Source organism: Ruditapes philippinarum, unplaced genomic scaffold (assembly GCF_026571515.1).
Source record: "Ruditapes philippinarum isolate M1 unplaced genomic scaffold, ASM2657151v2 ctg2033_1_1_1_1, whole genome shotgun sequence".
Taxonomy (NCBI): domain Eukaryota; kingdom Metazoa; phylum Mollusca; class Bivalvia; order Venerida; family Veneridae; genus Ruditapes; species Ruditapes philippinarum.
In genome coordinates, this window is record NW_026854327.1 from 36806 (window position 1) to 51034 (window position 14229).

At 32.7% G+C, this 14229-nt stretch overlaps 1 protein-coding gene across 1 annotated transcript; it reads right to left on the reverse strand.

The window, feature by feature from the left end:
• Nucleotides 1–3857: 3857 nt before the first annotated feature.
• On the reverse strand, nt 3858–14229 carry LOC132739823 (uncharacterized). Its single transcript, XM_060727631.1, has 3 exons — nt 14090–14229; nt 11460–11533; nt 3858–11166 (listed from the first exon to the last, which is right to left on the reverse strand). Exons 1-3 carry the CDS (start codon nt 14132–14134, stop codon nt 4848–4850), a joined length of 6438 nt encoding a protein of 2145 aa, XP_060583614.1. The 5' UTR covers nt 14135–14229; the 3' UTR covers nt 3858–4847.

Sequence of the window (14229 nt, forward strand, 5' to 3'; positions counted from 1 at the left end):
CTGACATTTTTGTTACTGATTCAGTGTTCATGATCTGTAAATTTTAGTAAATATATAAAATATCTTGATCAGAGGAACAGATCAATACAATGATACAGTCAGAAGAGCAAAAAAAAAAAAAATAATAATAAGTTTTTCAAGTACATGTAGTCAAAATTGATTTAAAATGATCTTGTTCATTAAGTGAAAAACTTTCATCAAATAAAGAGTTTGCATCAATTTATCAGCTAAAAATATTTTGTCTCACATTTTCCATTCTTTTTAAAGCATGTGCACATTTCAATTTCATTTAATCCATTATTTTAGCTAATTGCATCATTTTCCCGCTTTTTTATTCACAAATTTTACAGAAACATGATAGTATTGCAAAGACAAAGGTATCAATTCTGGGCAATCTTAAGTAGACATTTCAGTAAAAATTGTGCCTGATTAAATATTGAAAGGGCCATTTATTTTGCTTATCTAAATGTGACATGCAAGAAACTTGAATAGGTGTAGACACGGCCTTATATGACACATCATCATGCATTTAAATACACCAAACCAAAATCATTTCGTTTAATTGAATTTAAAAACGTACACAATGTCAACGACTCGTGTTATAAACATAATGGAAAATGAGAGAGAACGAATAAAGTGATTTTAATAAATGAGTATGCAGTATCAGAGACCTGACATAAAAACTGTATGATATGACGAAGGTATTTAAAAAGTACAATTTGCTTTTTCGTCGTCCCCATGCACTTGGGTTCACCACGCTGTATATAATAAGGATCACTGATGTCTTTTTTCTTGATAATTGACGCCGTATATCTGTTTTTATTACAAACTATCAAGTATTCAATAATGTCTAAAGGGTTCCTTTTTTCGTTTCTTTTTGATGTATTGATAGTCTAAGTAGACTAAGAAATAACATGAATATTTCTTTATTTACTTCGTCAAAAATGTCCGTGTAGGAGTAAAATAGAATTTGCTATGCTCTACTTATCTTATGAAATTTTTTAGTTACTGTAGCAGAAATGCAAAATGGCATGTTTTAATTGTATGTGTATTTTTATGAAAGACATCTACCAAGAGTTCATATATAATTTCCAATAAAAGGTGGTCACGTTAAACATGGTGGCGGTAACCAACATGCCTCGTCCTTTGTCCATCACCAGGAGTGTATTCCTGATTAATTCAATGATGGATCGTGTATAAAGAAAAGTATTTAATAGTTGCAAGTATATTTTGGTAATCAATAATTAACGTTCTGTTGTCATATGTTTATAAGGACAGAAAATATATTTTATTTTAGACGTCTACATTGTGCATCGCCATGCAAATATATAATCAAAACAATTATCATGTCACGTGGTCATGAGAACACAAATTAAATATGATTCTTAATCAGGTCATAAAATACATTTGGATACAAAGAAAATGTTAAGTAAAGGTATGTTTTTAGATAACATTTTTCCAAACAAATAATACTAGAAAGCCTATTGGCAACTTCACATGATATTGTATACCATGAAAACAAAAAACTTCAAATTTAAAATATGATACAGTGCAACCCATGCAAAGCGGCCGTCTGTAAAACATTAAGTCCTAACAACCACATTTAATTGTTTTCCTTAAACAAAGACTTCATAAAACATATTAACCTCCCTGGAGCAAAACCTCACACCAACAACCAAAACCTTTATATCCCATATTGTGTTGTTCTGCAGTGGTTGTGCTATATCTGCAAACAAACGTGAAATATATTATGAAAACGTGTGTCAATACTCATTCCTATAGTGAAATATTCGAAAATGCACCTGAGTCTAGTTTTGGTCTTTATTTAATTAACTAAGCGATCAATTACTAAGAAATTGACGGATATTACAGGGACTGAGCTGTAGGATAAAACCGATAGCATGAGAACTGTTACTAGTCTACAAACAAGCAGGTAGGGACCTTTTTATTTTATGTATTTGTTAATGAATCTTCTCGAATTAACGATTACAACTTCTTCAACTTTATGAACATGTGATGTAAACATTAAAAATTGGGTTTCGTGGATGCCGTTTTTTTAAAACTGTGACCTACGACTTCAAGCTTGTTAAAAATAAGAGTTGGGTTTTACCCAATTAAGCAAATTCAACATTATATATTTACTTTAAAAATTTGATTCTTTACAATTTTCAAATTATAATTCTGAATTTAAATTTGTGAAGTTGAAATCGTAAATTTTAAAAAAAAAAAAAATTGATAACCCAAATGCTTCAATATACAGGTATTTTAAACTTTTAAAATTGCCCACATTTTAATGTCTCACATATTAATTATGATTTACAATAAAAGTGTTATAAATCCGAGGATTGTCTGTCTGATCATTCATTTATTCAAAAATATTATTTCTTTTATTACCATAAGCCACGAAAGAAGAAACTATTAGTAAACACATGCATGTTATTGTTTAAATACTTTCTGTAATATTTTCTATATATTTATGTGATAGAATAAATTTAGAACTATTAAACATCATTTAATTGAGATTCGAAATACTAGTTAATAAGTGCATTTGTTATTTATAAATAGTATATTTTGGTTCCTTTCTTGCCCACTTTTATTCATTTAAGAATCGCTGCTACAAAAATACTTGCCAAACCAAGATTTGTGTTTACTTAACATAGACAATGAACCAGTCAATTAGATTCTCATCTTTCTTTTTATATTTGTTTCAAGTTCTTTTATTGTAATTATAAAATGGCATGTATATTGAAATGTTTGTTCTTAACTCAAGTAATGCTGACACTTTTTGAAATCCATGTGATACAGAGATGTGCAATAAAATAACAGTTTACCTTCCTACATTACCTGCATTTTTTACCTAAACTGGATGGTGATTCTAAGGATGGGCTGAAGTTATTTTTTATTAAAGATCCTGTAACACAAATATTTATGGTTTTCAATCATAAATATGATGCTCAAATTAAGATTTATTTCTTGTAGGTTCCAAAAAGTATTATTTATAAAGATATTATCGAATTTAACATTTCATTTAAATAAGGGGGGGGGGGGTAATAAAAAATATTTTCTATAAAAATTTAGTCATATTTTACAATAAGAAATGAATGAAATGATTACATATAATATGCACAAATATTTGCAGTACATATTTTACATATTCTACGATGTTTGAAAATTGTTTTATTTGCATAATTATGTACATTAAAAAAATTTACTTAATGTGGTTTACCACTTTGATCACAACATACAGGATCTTTAATCTATTCTCTACCTTACATAGAATGGTTCCTATTTAAACTAAATAAATCCGGTTTGCTCATATCAGTTATCGGTTAACTTAGTGCACTTTGTATTCATGAGTGCCCTAATTGATAGCAACGCGTATCGTTATATAAAGAACCTTTGTTAAGCATTGAAATTATCTTTTGGTGCTCGTTCTTGCATTGAATAGTCTACCCTATATACCGAACGAACCCTGGATATAAGAAAGAAAAAACAGAATGTCTGAATAAAGCCAAACACGGCAAAATATTGTAGGAGCGGGTTGATTGAGCCTGTTCACGGGCAGTACTGGAAAGAACAAGTGACAGTAAACACCCCCTAGCACCGTCTTAAGCAGAATTCAACACTGAACATGAACTTGTAATATTTTGAATTTTAAAACATCTGCAGATGTGTTTATATGGCGGTTATGATCGATTCTTCAATGTGACACGTTAGTGCTATTCCATGACATGCGACATATGGGCCAAACGTGAAATATTGCGTGTTCACTAAACAAAAAATAAATAAAATTGAATTATTATTATATCACAGGTTAATCATTGTCATTATTATAGATAAGCTTAAACACGTTGTTTTAAAATCATTTATTTTACGAATTCAAATAAATTTACAATTACAATAAAAATCATACATGCACAAAGAGAACTGTAATCTAAAAATATTGAAAATGTATCTGGTATAATATTTATTAAAAATAAGTGGTTAAATTTTAACTTCTAAATACAGATCGTTAAAATCCAGCTTAGCTCGTTTTTTTAACCATTTCCTGAAAATAATGAAATACACATCATTGTGGCTTAAACAATACATTTATTAACGATGTGCGGTTGTCTTTGATATGACGGCAAGAATCGATCTGTTTTGGTGCTAAGTGATTTAGTCTTTCCTAAAAATGATGAAATAAACATGACAATGACCAATTCATTTATTAACAAAGGTGTCTTTAATTTGACAGCCATACTCGATTTGTTGTTGACTTAGGTTGTTAATTGTACTGATGCATCTGACAAAAATCGCAAGTTTAATTTTATCTATGCCTTTCCCTTGCCTTTCCGGATCGCTGGTTTAAGTGTTTGATTGACAACACGTCCAAGAGAATGCTGGGGTATGGGCTTTGTGCTGACACAGTGTTACTCTGTCTATCATCACCTATTTGTTTTAATTTCTCGCACAATATATTTATGATAAAACGAGAGATTGAATAGGTGAAGAAACATTTTCCTAGGAGTGTTCACCACAACAGACGCTTCAAGCAGTGTATTATATATCACAAGAAGCGTTTAATATCACACAATCAGAATTGAAATAGATGATAAGGTATTGAGTAAGTATCTCGGTTTTGAGCATTTTTATTAGATCTATTGCTTCAAGCTGGTTAAAGTGTCTTTGACAATTATTAACACTGTATTCATTGACTTATAATATTTGGATATAGATCCAAAGTCTTAGCGAGTCAAATATATTTCGTACGTATATATTTACATTTTGAGAGTGAAATACATTTTGTTGTTAGATGTAAGAAATTTAGGATAACAGTCACGCGTCAACTTTAAATGATTCACTCTTCAAAAAACGAATTGCTTTGGAAATAAAAGCTTTTTGATAGACCCGTTGAATGGGGCCAATTTTTTGTGTATGTCTTTCTTTTTATTTGTTTCTTTTCTGTTTCCAACACTATCAGTAACCTTATGATTGATAATAGGTACGCTGTTCTGCTCTCTATTGTCGACCGCCGAAATCTGTTCAAGCAGTGCATTCCCAAATATCGGTGAACTGATGTCCCATAGGTTTATTACCTTTGGTTTCGAGGCTGCAACTTGTTTGTGTTGATATGTTGGTTTCTTTGGAATTTCATCGTTTGGTCTATATTCAGTCATAAACTGTTTATTCTTACGAGTTTTAAATGCTGAGCGTTCCCTGTGTAAGGCATTTTGTTTAGGTTCATCTCTATAAATAGATGTCTTATCACGTGCTACTGGAGTAAACACTGGTGAACTTTCAAAACTATTAAAAAGGTTAATTCTCTTTGGTTTTATTCCTCTGAATCTTACATCTTGATTTGGTCGCGACGTTCTGCTTTCCAAGCTTTGTTTACTAATTTGGGTTTTTGGAATCGGGTTTTGTGTAGACTCACTTTTAAATTTGTCCAACCATCTCCGTATTACCATATTTCTACTTTCATGTTTATCCGGATTACTTGTCAACACGTTTTCCTTTTTAACATGAGATGGTGTCAAATGAAAAGTCCTTTCCTTGTTGTTTATGTTGCTTTTAGAATTTTGTTGCCGATTCACATTATTTCCTTTATTTAAATTAGCTGCATCCAAATATGATTTCCTATGAGATATTCGGTCAACATTTAATGGTTTGAATGGATTGTTTGGTGTGTTCTTCGGAATAATGCTGGGATCAAACAACATTTTTGAAACTTTTGTATAGGAAGAAGGTGGCGCAATATTGAACAATTGAACTTGTCCATCACGTTTCACTTGACCTGAGAGTAAACTATTTAGTATATTTATACCACTTTTGGTCTCACTATTCACTGGTTTATTCTCATTGATTTGATCCTTAATTTCTTTCTTAAACTCCCGAGGTTTACCAATACCCATCGAACGTTTCTCATTCTGCCCTACTTCATTTTGCATATATCCAATTACATTGTGTTTGACTCCACTGGGTTGTAAAACATTTTGAAGCCAAACTGGTTTAATTTCAGGAGACGGATCTCTTTGCGGCAATCTTTGCTTCAAAAGTGGATTCGATGGCTCAGTGGAAGTTTTCAATGGAGACTTATTTAGAATGTTATTCTTAAAAACACGTCCAGCTAGCTTTGGTAATACTGGTTCCAGGTTCTTTTTTGTTTTTATTTTCGTGATACCATTGTGTAACAAATCAAGAATTGACACGGGGCTTGTTTTGCTGTGAGGTTGAAGATACACTCCGTTGGCTGGTTTTGATTCCTGTTTACGAGTGTATTTTGGCAAACTGAAAAGCTGAAAAGAATTGCCTGTGTTTTCAGCAAGAAGTTGTTCCAGTTGTTTAGTAGAACCTATTCCTGGCTTAGTGTCCCTTTGAATCCCAATTCTATTCTGGTCGTTTTTGTTACGTGTTGATGATGAAATATCAAAATTACCGCGCTCAATTGGGTTGTCTAACTTAGATCTACGTATTTCAGGCTTAGTGTTAATTTGCATACCTTTCATTTTCTTCATGATATTGGTCACTGACATAGCATTTTTATTGTCGTGGAAACTAGAAACTGAACTATACTTAGGCTTTTGTCTTTGTACCTTTTTATCCGACATCTGTAATTTAGGTTTTGGAGTTACACGAGCATTCCGTTTTCTTGTTAGTTCAAGAAGCAATTCTTCAAATTTGTTTCGTCTAGGTTTCCATTTCCTACTACCTGCCACCCTGTCAAACGTTGAAAATTTGTTCATCCTTTTAGATTTCTGCATTGGACCAGCATTTCCCGGTAGCACTGGCCGCTGAGGGTCGTACGAAATAACTTTAGACTTTTGAGTAATTTGATCAATCTTTATTTTGTTGTGCTCAGAAGGTTCTTTAAAAAGTGGAAATAAAGATATTTTGACACCACTATTATTTCCAATGTTATGCTGCAAAATATTGGCCTTAAGATTATTTTGTAATAACTTTGTGTTTCTTTCTTTGACTTTATCTACTAACACATCATATGGTACCTTTTGATTGTTTGTTTTTCTTAAAGATTTATCAGTTTTGGGAGAGATCGCATTTATGTTTCTAGTATTTTTTGTGTGTTCGTCTTTTAAAAGTGTGTTGCTTGAAAAGGGGTGGGGATCATTCCGATGTATTCTTGTTACCTCAGACCTTGTGAAATATTTTAATTGCTTTATTTCTGGTCTTATAGTAGTTAGAACATCTTTAACTATTTTTCTTTCTGTTGTTTCATGATGCGATTCTGGTTGTTTAGAACTTGCAGTTACTTTAGCTACGACTTGTTTTCCATTACTTTTAGCTTTCGTCATCCTTGGTGTAACATCAGTTTTACGTTCAGACACTTTTTTCTCTTTCTTTGTTTTAACCTTCCTATTTTCTCTATTTTCTTGTTTTCCATTTATTCTAGTTGTAATGTTCATTATATCTGGTTTGTTACTTGTTATGATTTTAGATGATTGCCCAACAAATGGGGTTGTCGTATAATAATATTCTTTAGGTCCTAATGTTCTTTTTATTATTTGTTGTGATTTATGCGTTATCCCATTGACACCCTCCATGTGTGCACGTTTTAAATGATCTTCCTTTACAACTGGCAATATTTCAGACGGACTTTCTGTTACAAGCCTAGGTAGTAGAGTTTTCGGTCTAGTAGAGATTCTTTGGAATTGCACTGACTTGCTTTTCATGCCATTACTATTTTTATAAAGTATATCGGTTTGCTGGGCTAAAGCTCTAGATAAGGATTTTGTTACACCTATCATTTTAATACTTTCACTGTGCGTCCCTAGACTTTGACGATAATCATTATGTCCTTTTGTGTTTTGTTTAACGTTAATTGTTTTTGGCAAATCAGTTGTTATAATCGGTTGCGCTGTGGTATGCTGTAAGGGTTTGTATGGTTTTGTAATTTGAGATGCCTTCTTCTTTCCTTGACTTTCAGCAGATTGAGATATTAAGCTAATTTGTGCTTCGTAAGTAACATCTGTTTTTACTTGCCGTGTCGTGCTAGAACTATCTTCAGAAATAATCCTGCCTTTCGTTTGAATATGTTTAGTAATATGAGAACTATGTGTATCTGTACCGCTTGTAGATTGGTACTCTGTCACACTCGGTGTTGAACTATATGCATTCATTCTACTGGTTGATGGTGTATCTGTTACCTCTGCTTTATTACTTTTAGTGATTTCCGATACATTTGAAGTGATGTGTGTGTTACTTCCAATTTTCTGATCATCTTGACTAGCAATAAAAGTTATGGGCGATTTCGATTTTATGGGATATACACTTTCTGTTGTTGTCATGCTTGAATATACGAAATCTCTATCTGTAGGGACTTCTACATCTTCTTGAGTAAACTTGATTTTCTCGTTGCCAGCTTGTGTCAAAGGATTTGCACTTTGGTGATAAGCGAGAGTCGTTTTATATGCATCAATGGTTGCAGATTTAACATTTGCAGCTCCTAAAGATACATGTTCGTTTATATTTTCTCTCACAACATTTTTAAATAAAGGAATGTCTGTTGTTTTTAAAACAACTTGTCCAGTGTTTATATTAACAAAGTTGCCATTGACTGGAAACTTCAATACTTTTACAACCTGGATTGCCTCAGTAGATGTTAACTTATTTTGTATTGTTTGTCTTTGATTTGTCGTTTTATCGATGTTTTCGTTGGCTTTTAAGTCAAACAAGAAGCTATCATTTGATTTGTTGTTAATATTAGACAAGCTTGTTGCTTCCAAAATGGGTTCTGCCGACATGTGAGGGTTGTGAGTAGGTTCTGTCGGAAGCTTAGTATTATAGTCGTTTGCTTGCACAGAAAAATATTGACTGTTTTCTCCTGTTGTTTGTAGTGGTGAATTGGTACTCAATTTAGATTTTTGATACATTTCTGACGTTCTTATAGCGTTTATTGTTGGTACTGTATGCGATATTTTTGATAAGGACATGTTAACACCAACACTTTTTGATAATAAGACATCATTATTAGTCATTTCAAAACCCATTGCTACACCCTTTTCTGGGGTAGACTTTGTCGTAACACTAGGATTATCTTTAATAAAAGTTGGCGAGGTAACGTTTTGATTTCCTGTCATATTTTCTTTTGATTCCATATTCAAGTGCGATGACAATTTGTTATCTGCTATTGTCTTAAGGCTTTCCGTTTTCGGTTCTGCTGTTATAATTTTACTTTGCGTCGTAGTTTCTTGCATATGTGACATATACATATCTTTAGATTTGTTTTGCTTTGCAATATGTTGCTGTGTTACTGCACTGTACTGATCTCTTGAAAAATTGTTTTTCTGTTCTTTCCCTGTAGTTTTGGAAACAACAGATGACGCCGCACTTGTATGAGGAGAGAACGGCTGTGTTGTAAAACGGTTTTGTTCTGTATTTATATCAACATTCACATTTGACTGGGTTACAAAATATCTAGAAGTTGTAAAAGGTGCTTTTTTGCCAATATTTCCTGTTGTATCCACAATATGTGCTGCCTTTGTATTAAATGATTTTGGAATCTGAAGAGGAATACTTATGTTACTATTGTCAGGCGATATCAAAAAACTTTCATTGTGTTTAATTGACACTGTTTCGTTTGTCAGTTGTAAAACTAAAGATTTTGTGCCATTGATATGTTTTCCAGAACGATTATTTTCAGCTACGCCACTTTTCAAATCGGGCAAATATTTTGTTTCATTTCTTTTAAACACCCCATCATTAAGTAATCCATTACGTAAACTTATATATAACCTTTCGTTAGATGAAGGTTCCATATTCGAGCCTGATTTAGATGTTTGAAAACGTTTTACACTAACAGTAGAAAGTTTGTCTTGAACTTGTTTCTTAAAATGTTTTCTACCAGCATCTTCAACAGGTAAAGTAATTTGTGGCATATGTTTTGGTGCTGTTTTATTTGAATCAATAACTAATTCAACGTATCTTTGATTGTTATTAAGCGTGCCTTCTGGTTGATTTGAAGTACTTACCGCTGGTGTCTGTGTTGTCAAAGGAGAGCGTGTTTCGATAACATGTACTTTATCCAAATAAGACTTGTTGTTCTTATCATTAACAATTTGATCAGTTTGATTATAAACGTTGACTTTTGAAAGATCTGTCTTACCTCCAGTTTGTTGTACTTTCGATTCATTTTGTTTACGAGAATCAGTTTGGTTTGAGACCCAGTCTGCTACAATTTGTTTTAGTCTTTTTTGAATTTCGTGACTGGAAACCTTTAAATGATCTCTTTTGAAATCCGACAGAGGAAGTTTTTTAAATAACCGATCAATTTTAGTTCCCTTTTCTCTTTCTGCTTTATTAGCATTTTTAGCCTGCAGAGCACGTCTTGCTTCAATGCGCTTTTTAATACTTTCCGGCATGTTGATAAAATGTTCACTTGAAAAAGGTACAGCTGAAGGTAGCATTAATCTTTCAAACATGGTCTGAAAAGTTTCAGATGGTTTTGTAAATGACCTTGGGTTTATGGTGTGTCCAACGTTAGGAAAAGGTTGGAGTCTTTCCACTCCCATATTTTCTTTTTGTTGCAGATTTTGAAAAGGTAAGATGTCGATATTTCCGTTCAAAGAAATGGGTTCTGGTTGCTTGTTGTTATGTTTTGAATCGTTTCCATTTTCTCTGAATTTATAAAACACTGGAGTAGGTATTGAATCACCGCTCTTCATTGATGGTGATTGACCTGATGACCATGTACGGAATTCAACTGTTCCATCATTTGACATATTGTTGATATTGTTGATAGACTGAAACTGTTGGAAAAATTTCTTCATCATTGCATTGGTAGTGGCATTGTTATCTTCATTGCCTAATTTATCTGTTACTGAAAATTTTCCGCTATTGATGAACGTTGGTTTTGACGACCACGATTGAAAGCCTGATACTCTGTTATTTAGTAGTTTTGATTGCAGGAACTCATCTCTTGAAAGACTGCTACCGACATTTTTGTCTTGTTTAGAATCTGATGATGTCCATGTTTTAAAAAATTGTTTTCCCGACTCAGAGGGAGTTGCTTGGTTCTGAAAAAGGTCACCTATATTTGGTTGCCAACCCTGGGGATGTGATTGGAACAACCTACTTTGTGGGAGGCTTTTATTAATTGTGCCAGCGTCTGTGTCACTTGTAAACATCCGTTGCCGAGAAGTAACAGTTGGTCCCATAAAGTTGTGCATTCTGAGGAAAACAAGAAACAATAGTGTTTTATCTCAAGAATAAAGTTTTATAATTACTTAATTATAATTCTTAGTACAAGATAGCTGAAAAGACCAATAGATATATTTGTATGTTCAGTCAGCTTTAAATCTTCAGTAAAATGTGTTTTCATTTCAAAGGTCCAGGCATAATTTGTAAAAGGTTTCATTACCTAATTTCTTTTAATCCAACTACTTATAATCACGCTTAGATAGATATGATAATCTAAAAGCCAAGTCATATCATATTTGAACTAAGATTAAATTTTGATTTACCTCGAGTTTACTGTTTCTCGGTGCCCTGACACTCTCGGCAAAAAGTCTGTGATAGCTATCCATAGTATGATAACCTATAGTAAAAAAAGAATCAATGTATTATATAAATATTTAAGTTTTTAATTTTTTTATTTTCTTTGTTAATGAGTTTGTTGTTGTTGTTGTTGCTGTTGTTATAGTTATAGTTGTAGTTGTTGTTGTTGTTGTTATAGTTGTTGTTGTTGTTGCTGTTGTTATTCGTAGAGCATAAAGGAAGCTTCTTGTTGTCTATTTTCTGGGTTGTAATTATTTTTTCGCTGAATGTGAAATGATTTGTCACAAAAGCAGCAGAATTTAAACAAATCAAGTATTTTAAATTCCAAACATAATATACGAAATCACTGTAACTGTATGTATTGCCAAAAGGTAAATGAAAATTAGTAAGATTATTTGCCAAATAACTGTTTGGAAACAATAACACGACATCCGAAATAAAATAATGAAATAAAAATAAAATAAAAAATGAAATAAAATGAAATAAAAATGAAATAAAAAATATGAGAAATAGAAAATGAAAGCATTTTTGCGGCTTTTAAGGCCTTTAAACTTGTTGACTAATAGTCAAATAAATCCAATGCTCTTTTGATATACTTAAGATCTTTCTGGTATTTACTTGGTGACTTTTAACAAGCATTAATTAAAAAAATATATAACATAAATTTATACGAGACATTACGTTTAACTTTGGACCAGCTTGAATATAAGTATTTACCTAACCAACAATTATTGTACTGAAGTACTGAAATATTGAAATTAGTTATAAGAATGTCAAAATAAAAATGATTTATCTCAGTCATAATAATAGATGAGATGATAACTGTCATAACATTTTAGTCAAGTTGAATATAAAACTTTCAAACAAACAAAAAACAATAACTAAACATTGTAAACTCATTTCATGCAATGATGTTTAAATTAATCAAAAACCATTCTTTCTTTCTAAAAATCTTTAAAAGTTATTTTTATCGTTGACGTCATTGACGTCATTTCCTAAAATATAAAAAAGATTGGTAATATTGTAGCTATGATATTTACTGTTACTAGTTTTCGATACAAACAAACATTATTTTTTTATTTCAATGTTTCAGGCCAATGTGTGCGTACACCAAGTCAAAACTAGGCTAGTAGCCAGACTTGTATGTACATCCAGCAAGTCAGAACCAGGCCAATATGTGCATCCAGCAAGTCAGAATCGGGCCAATGTGTACATCCGGCAAGTCAGAACCAGGCCAATAAGTAAATCCAGCAAGTCAGAACCAGGCCAGTATGTACATCCAGCAAGAGAACTAGGTCAGTATGTACATCCGGCAAGTCAGAACCAGGCCAATAAGTAAATCCAGCAAGTCAGAACCAGGCCAGTATATACATCCAGCAAGAGAACTAGGTCAGTATGTACATCCAGCAAGTCAGAACCAGGTCAGTTTGTACATCCAGCAAGTCAGAACCAGGTCAGTATGTACATCCAGCAAGTCAGAACCAGGTCAGTATGTACATCCAGCAAGAAAGAACCAGGACAGTTTGTACATCCAGAAAGTCAGAACCAGGCCACTTTGTACATCCAGCAAGTCAAAACAAGCCAGTTTATACATCCAGTATATCAGAACTAGGCCAATATGTAAATGCAGCAAGTCAGAACCAGGCCAGTATATACATCCAGTATATCAGAACCAGGCCAATATGTAAATGCAGCAAGTCAGAACCATGCAAGTATGTACATCCAGCAAGTCAGAACCAGGCCAATATGTAAATGCAGCAAGTGAGAACAAGGCAAGTATGTAAATCCAGCAAGTCAAAACAAGCCAGTTTATACATCCAGTATATCAGAACTAGGCCAATATGTAAATGCAGCAAGTCAGAACCAGGCCAGTATATACATCCAGTATATCAGAACCAGGCCAATATGTAAATGCAGCAAGTCAGAACCATGCAAGTATGTACATCCAGCAAGTCAGAACCAGGTCAATATGTAAATCCAGCAAGTCAGAACCAGGTCAGTTTGTACATTTGGTAAGTCAGAACAAGGCCAGTATGTACTTCCAGCAAGTTAGAACCAGGTCAATATGTACATCCAGCAAGTCAGAATCAGGTCATTATTTACATCCAGTATATCAGAACCAGGCCAATATGTAAATCCAGCAAGTCAGAGCCAGGCAAGTATGTACATGCAGCAAGTCAAAACCAGGTCAGTATGTACATCCAGCAAGTCAGAACCAAGCCAATATGTACATCTTACAAGTCAGACTGGACATATAACTGTTGAATTGTTAATTCATATGATAAAAGGTATATATTGCCAGAATTCAAAAAGTTTAAATCCAATATTCAAAATAATTGTAAAGAGATAATTAATTTTAGATAAATGGCAGAATTATGCTCCTTGTCATGTCATCTGTCAAGTTTCCTACAAAAATACTGCATTTGAAATTCACTGAAAAAATATGAGAACCATATGAGAACTCACATATTAAATCATAACAGTCTTCATTTAAGATAAAAAAATAACCATTTTTGTCACATTTGATCATCGGAAATCTTTAGATGCAAAAAATGTTAGAACATATTGACAAAAAATAATAAAGCAACACACTTACCCGAAAAATAAGAGATGACGAAAGAATGAATGCTGTTACGGCCATCACAACAAGTTTGTGTTGTAAAATATTGAAACTACTTTGATATATTCAAATATTCATGATTTTAAGTCATAAACCAATCATTGCTTGTCAGTCTG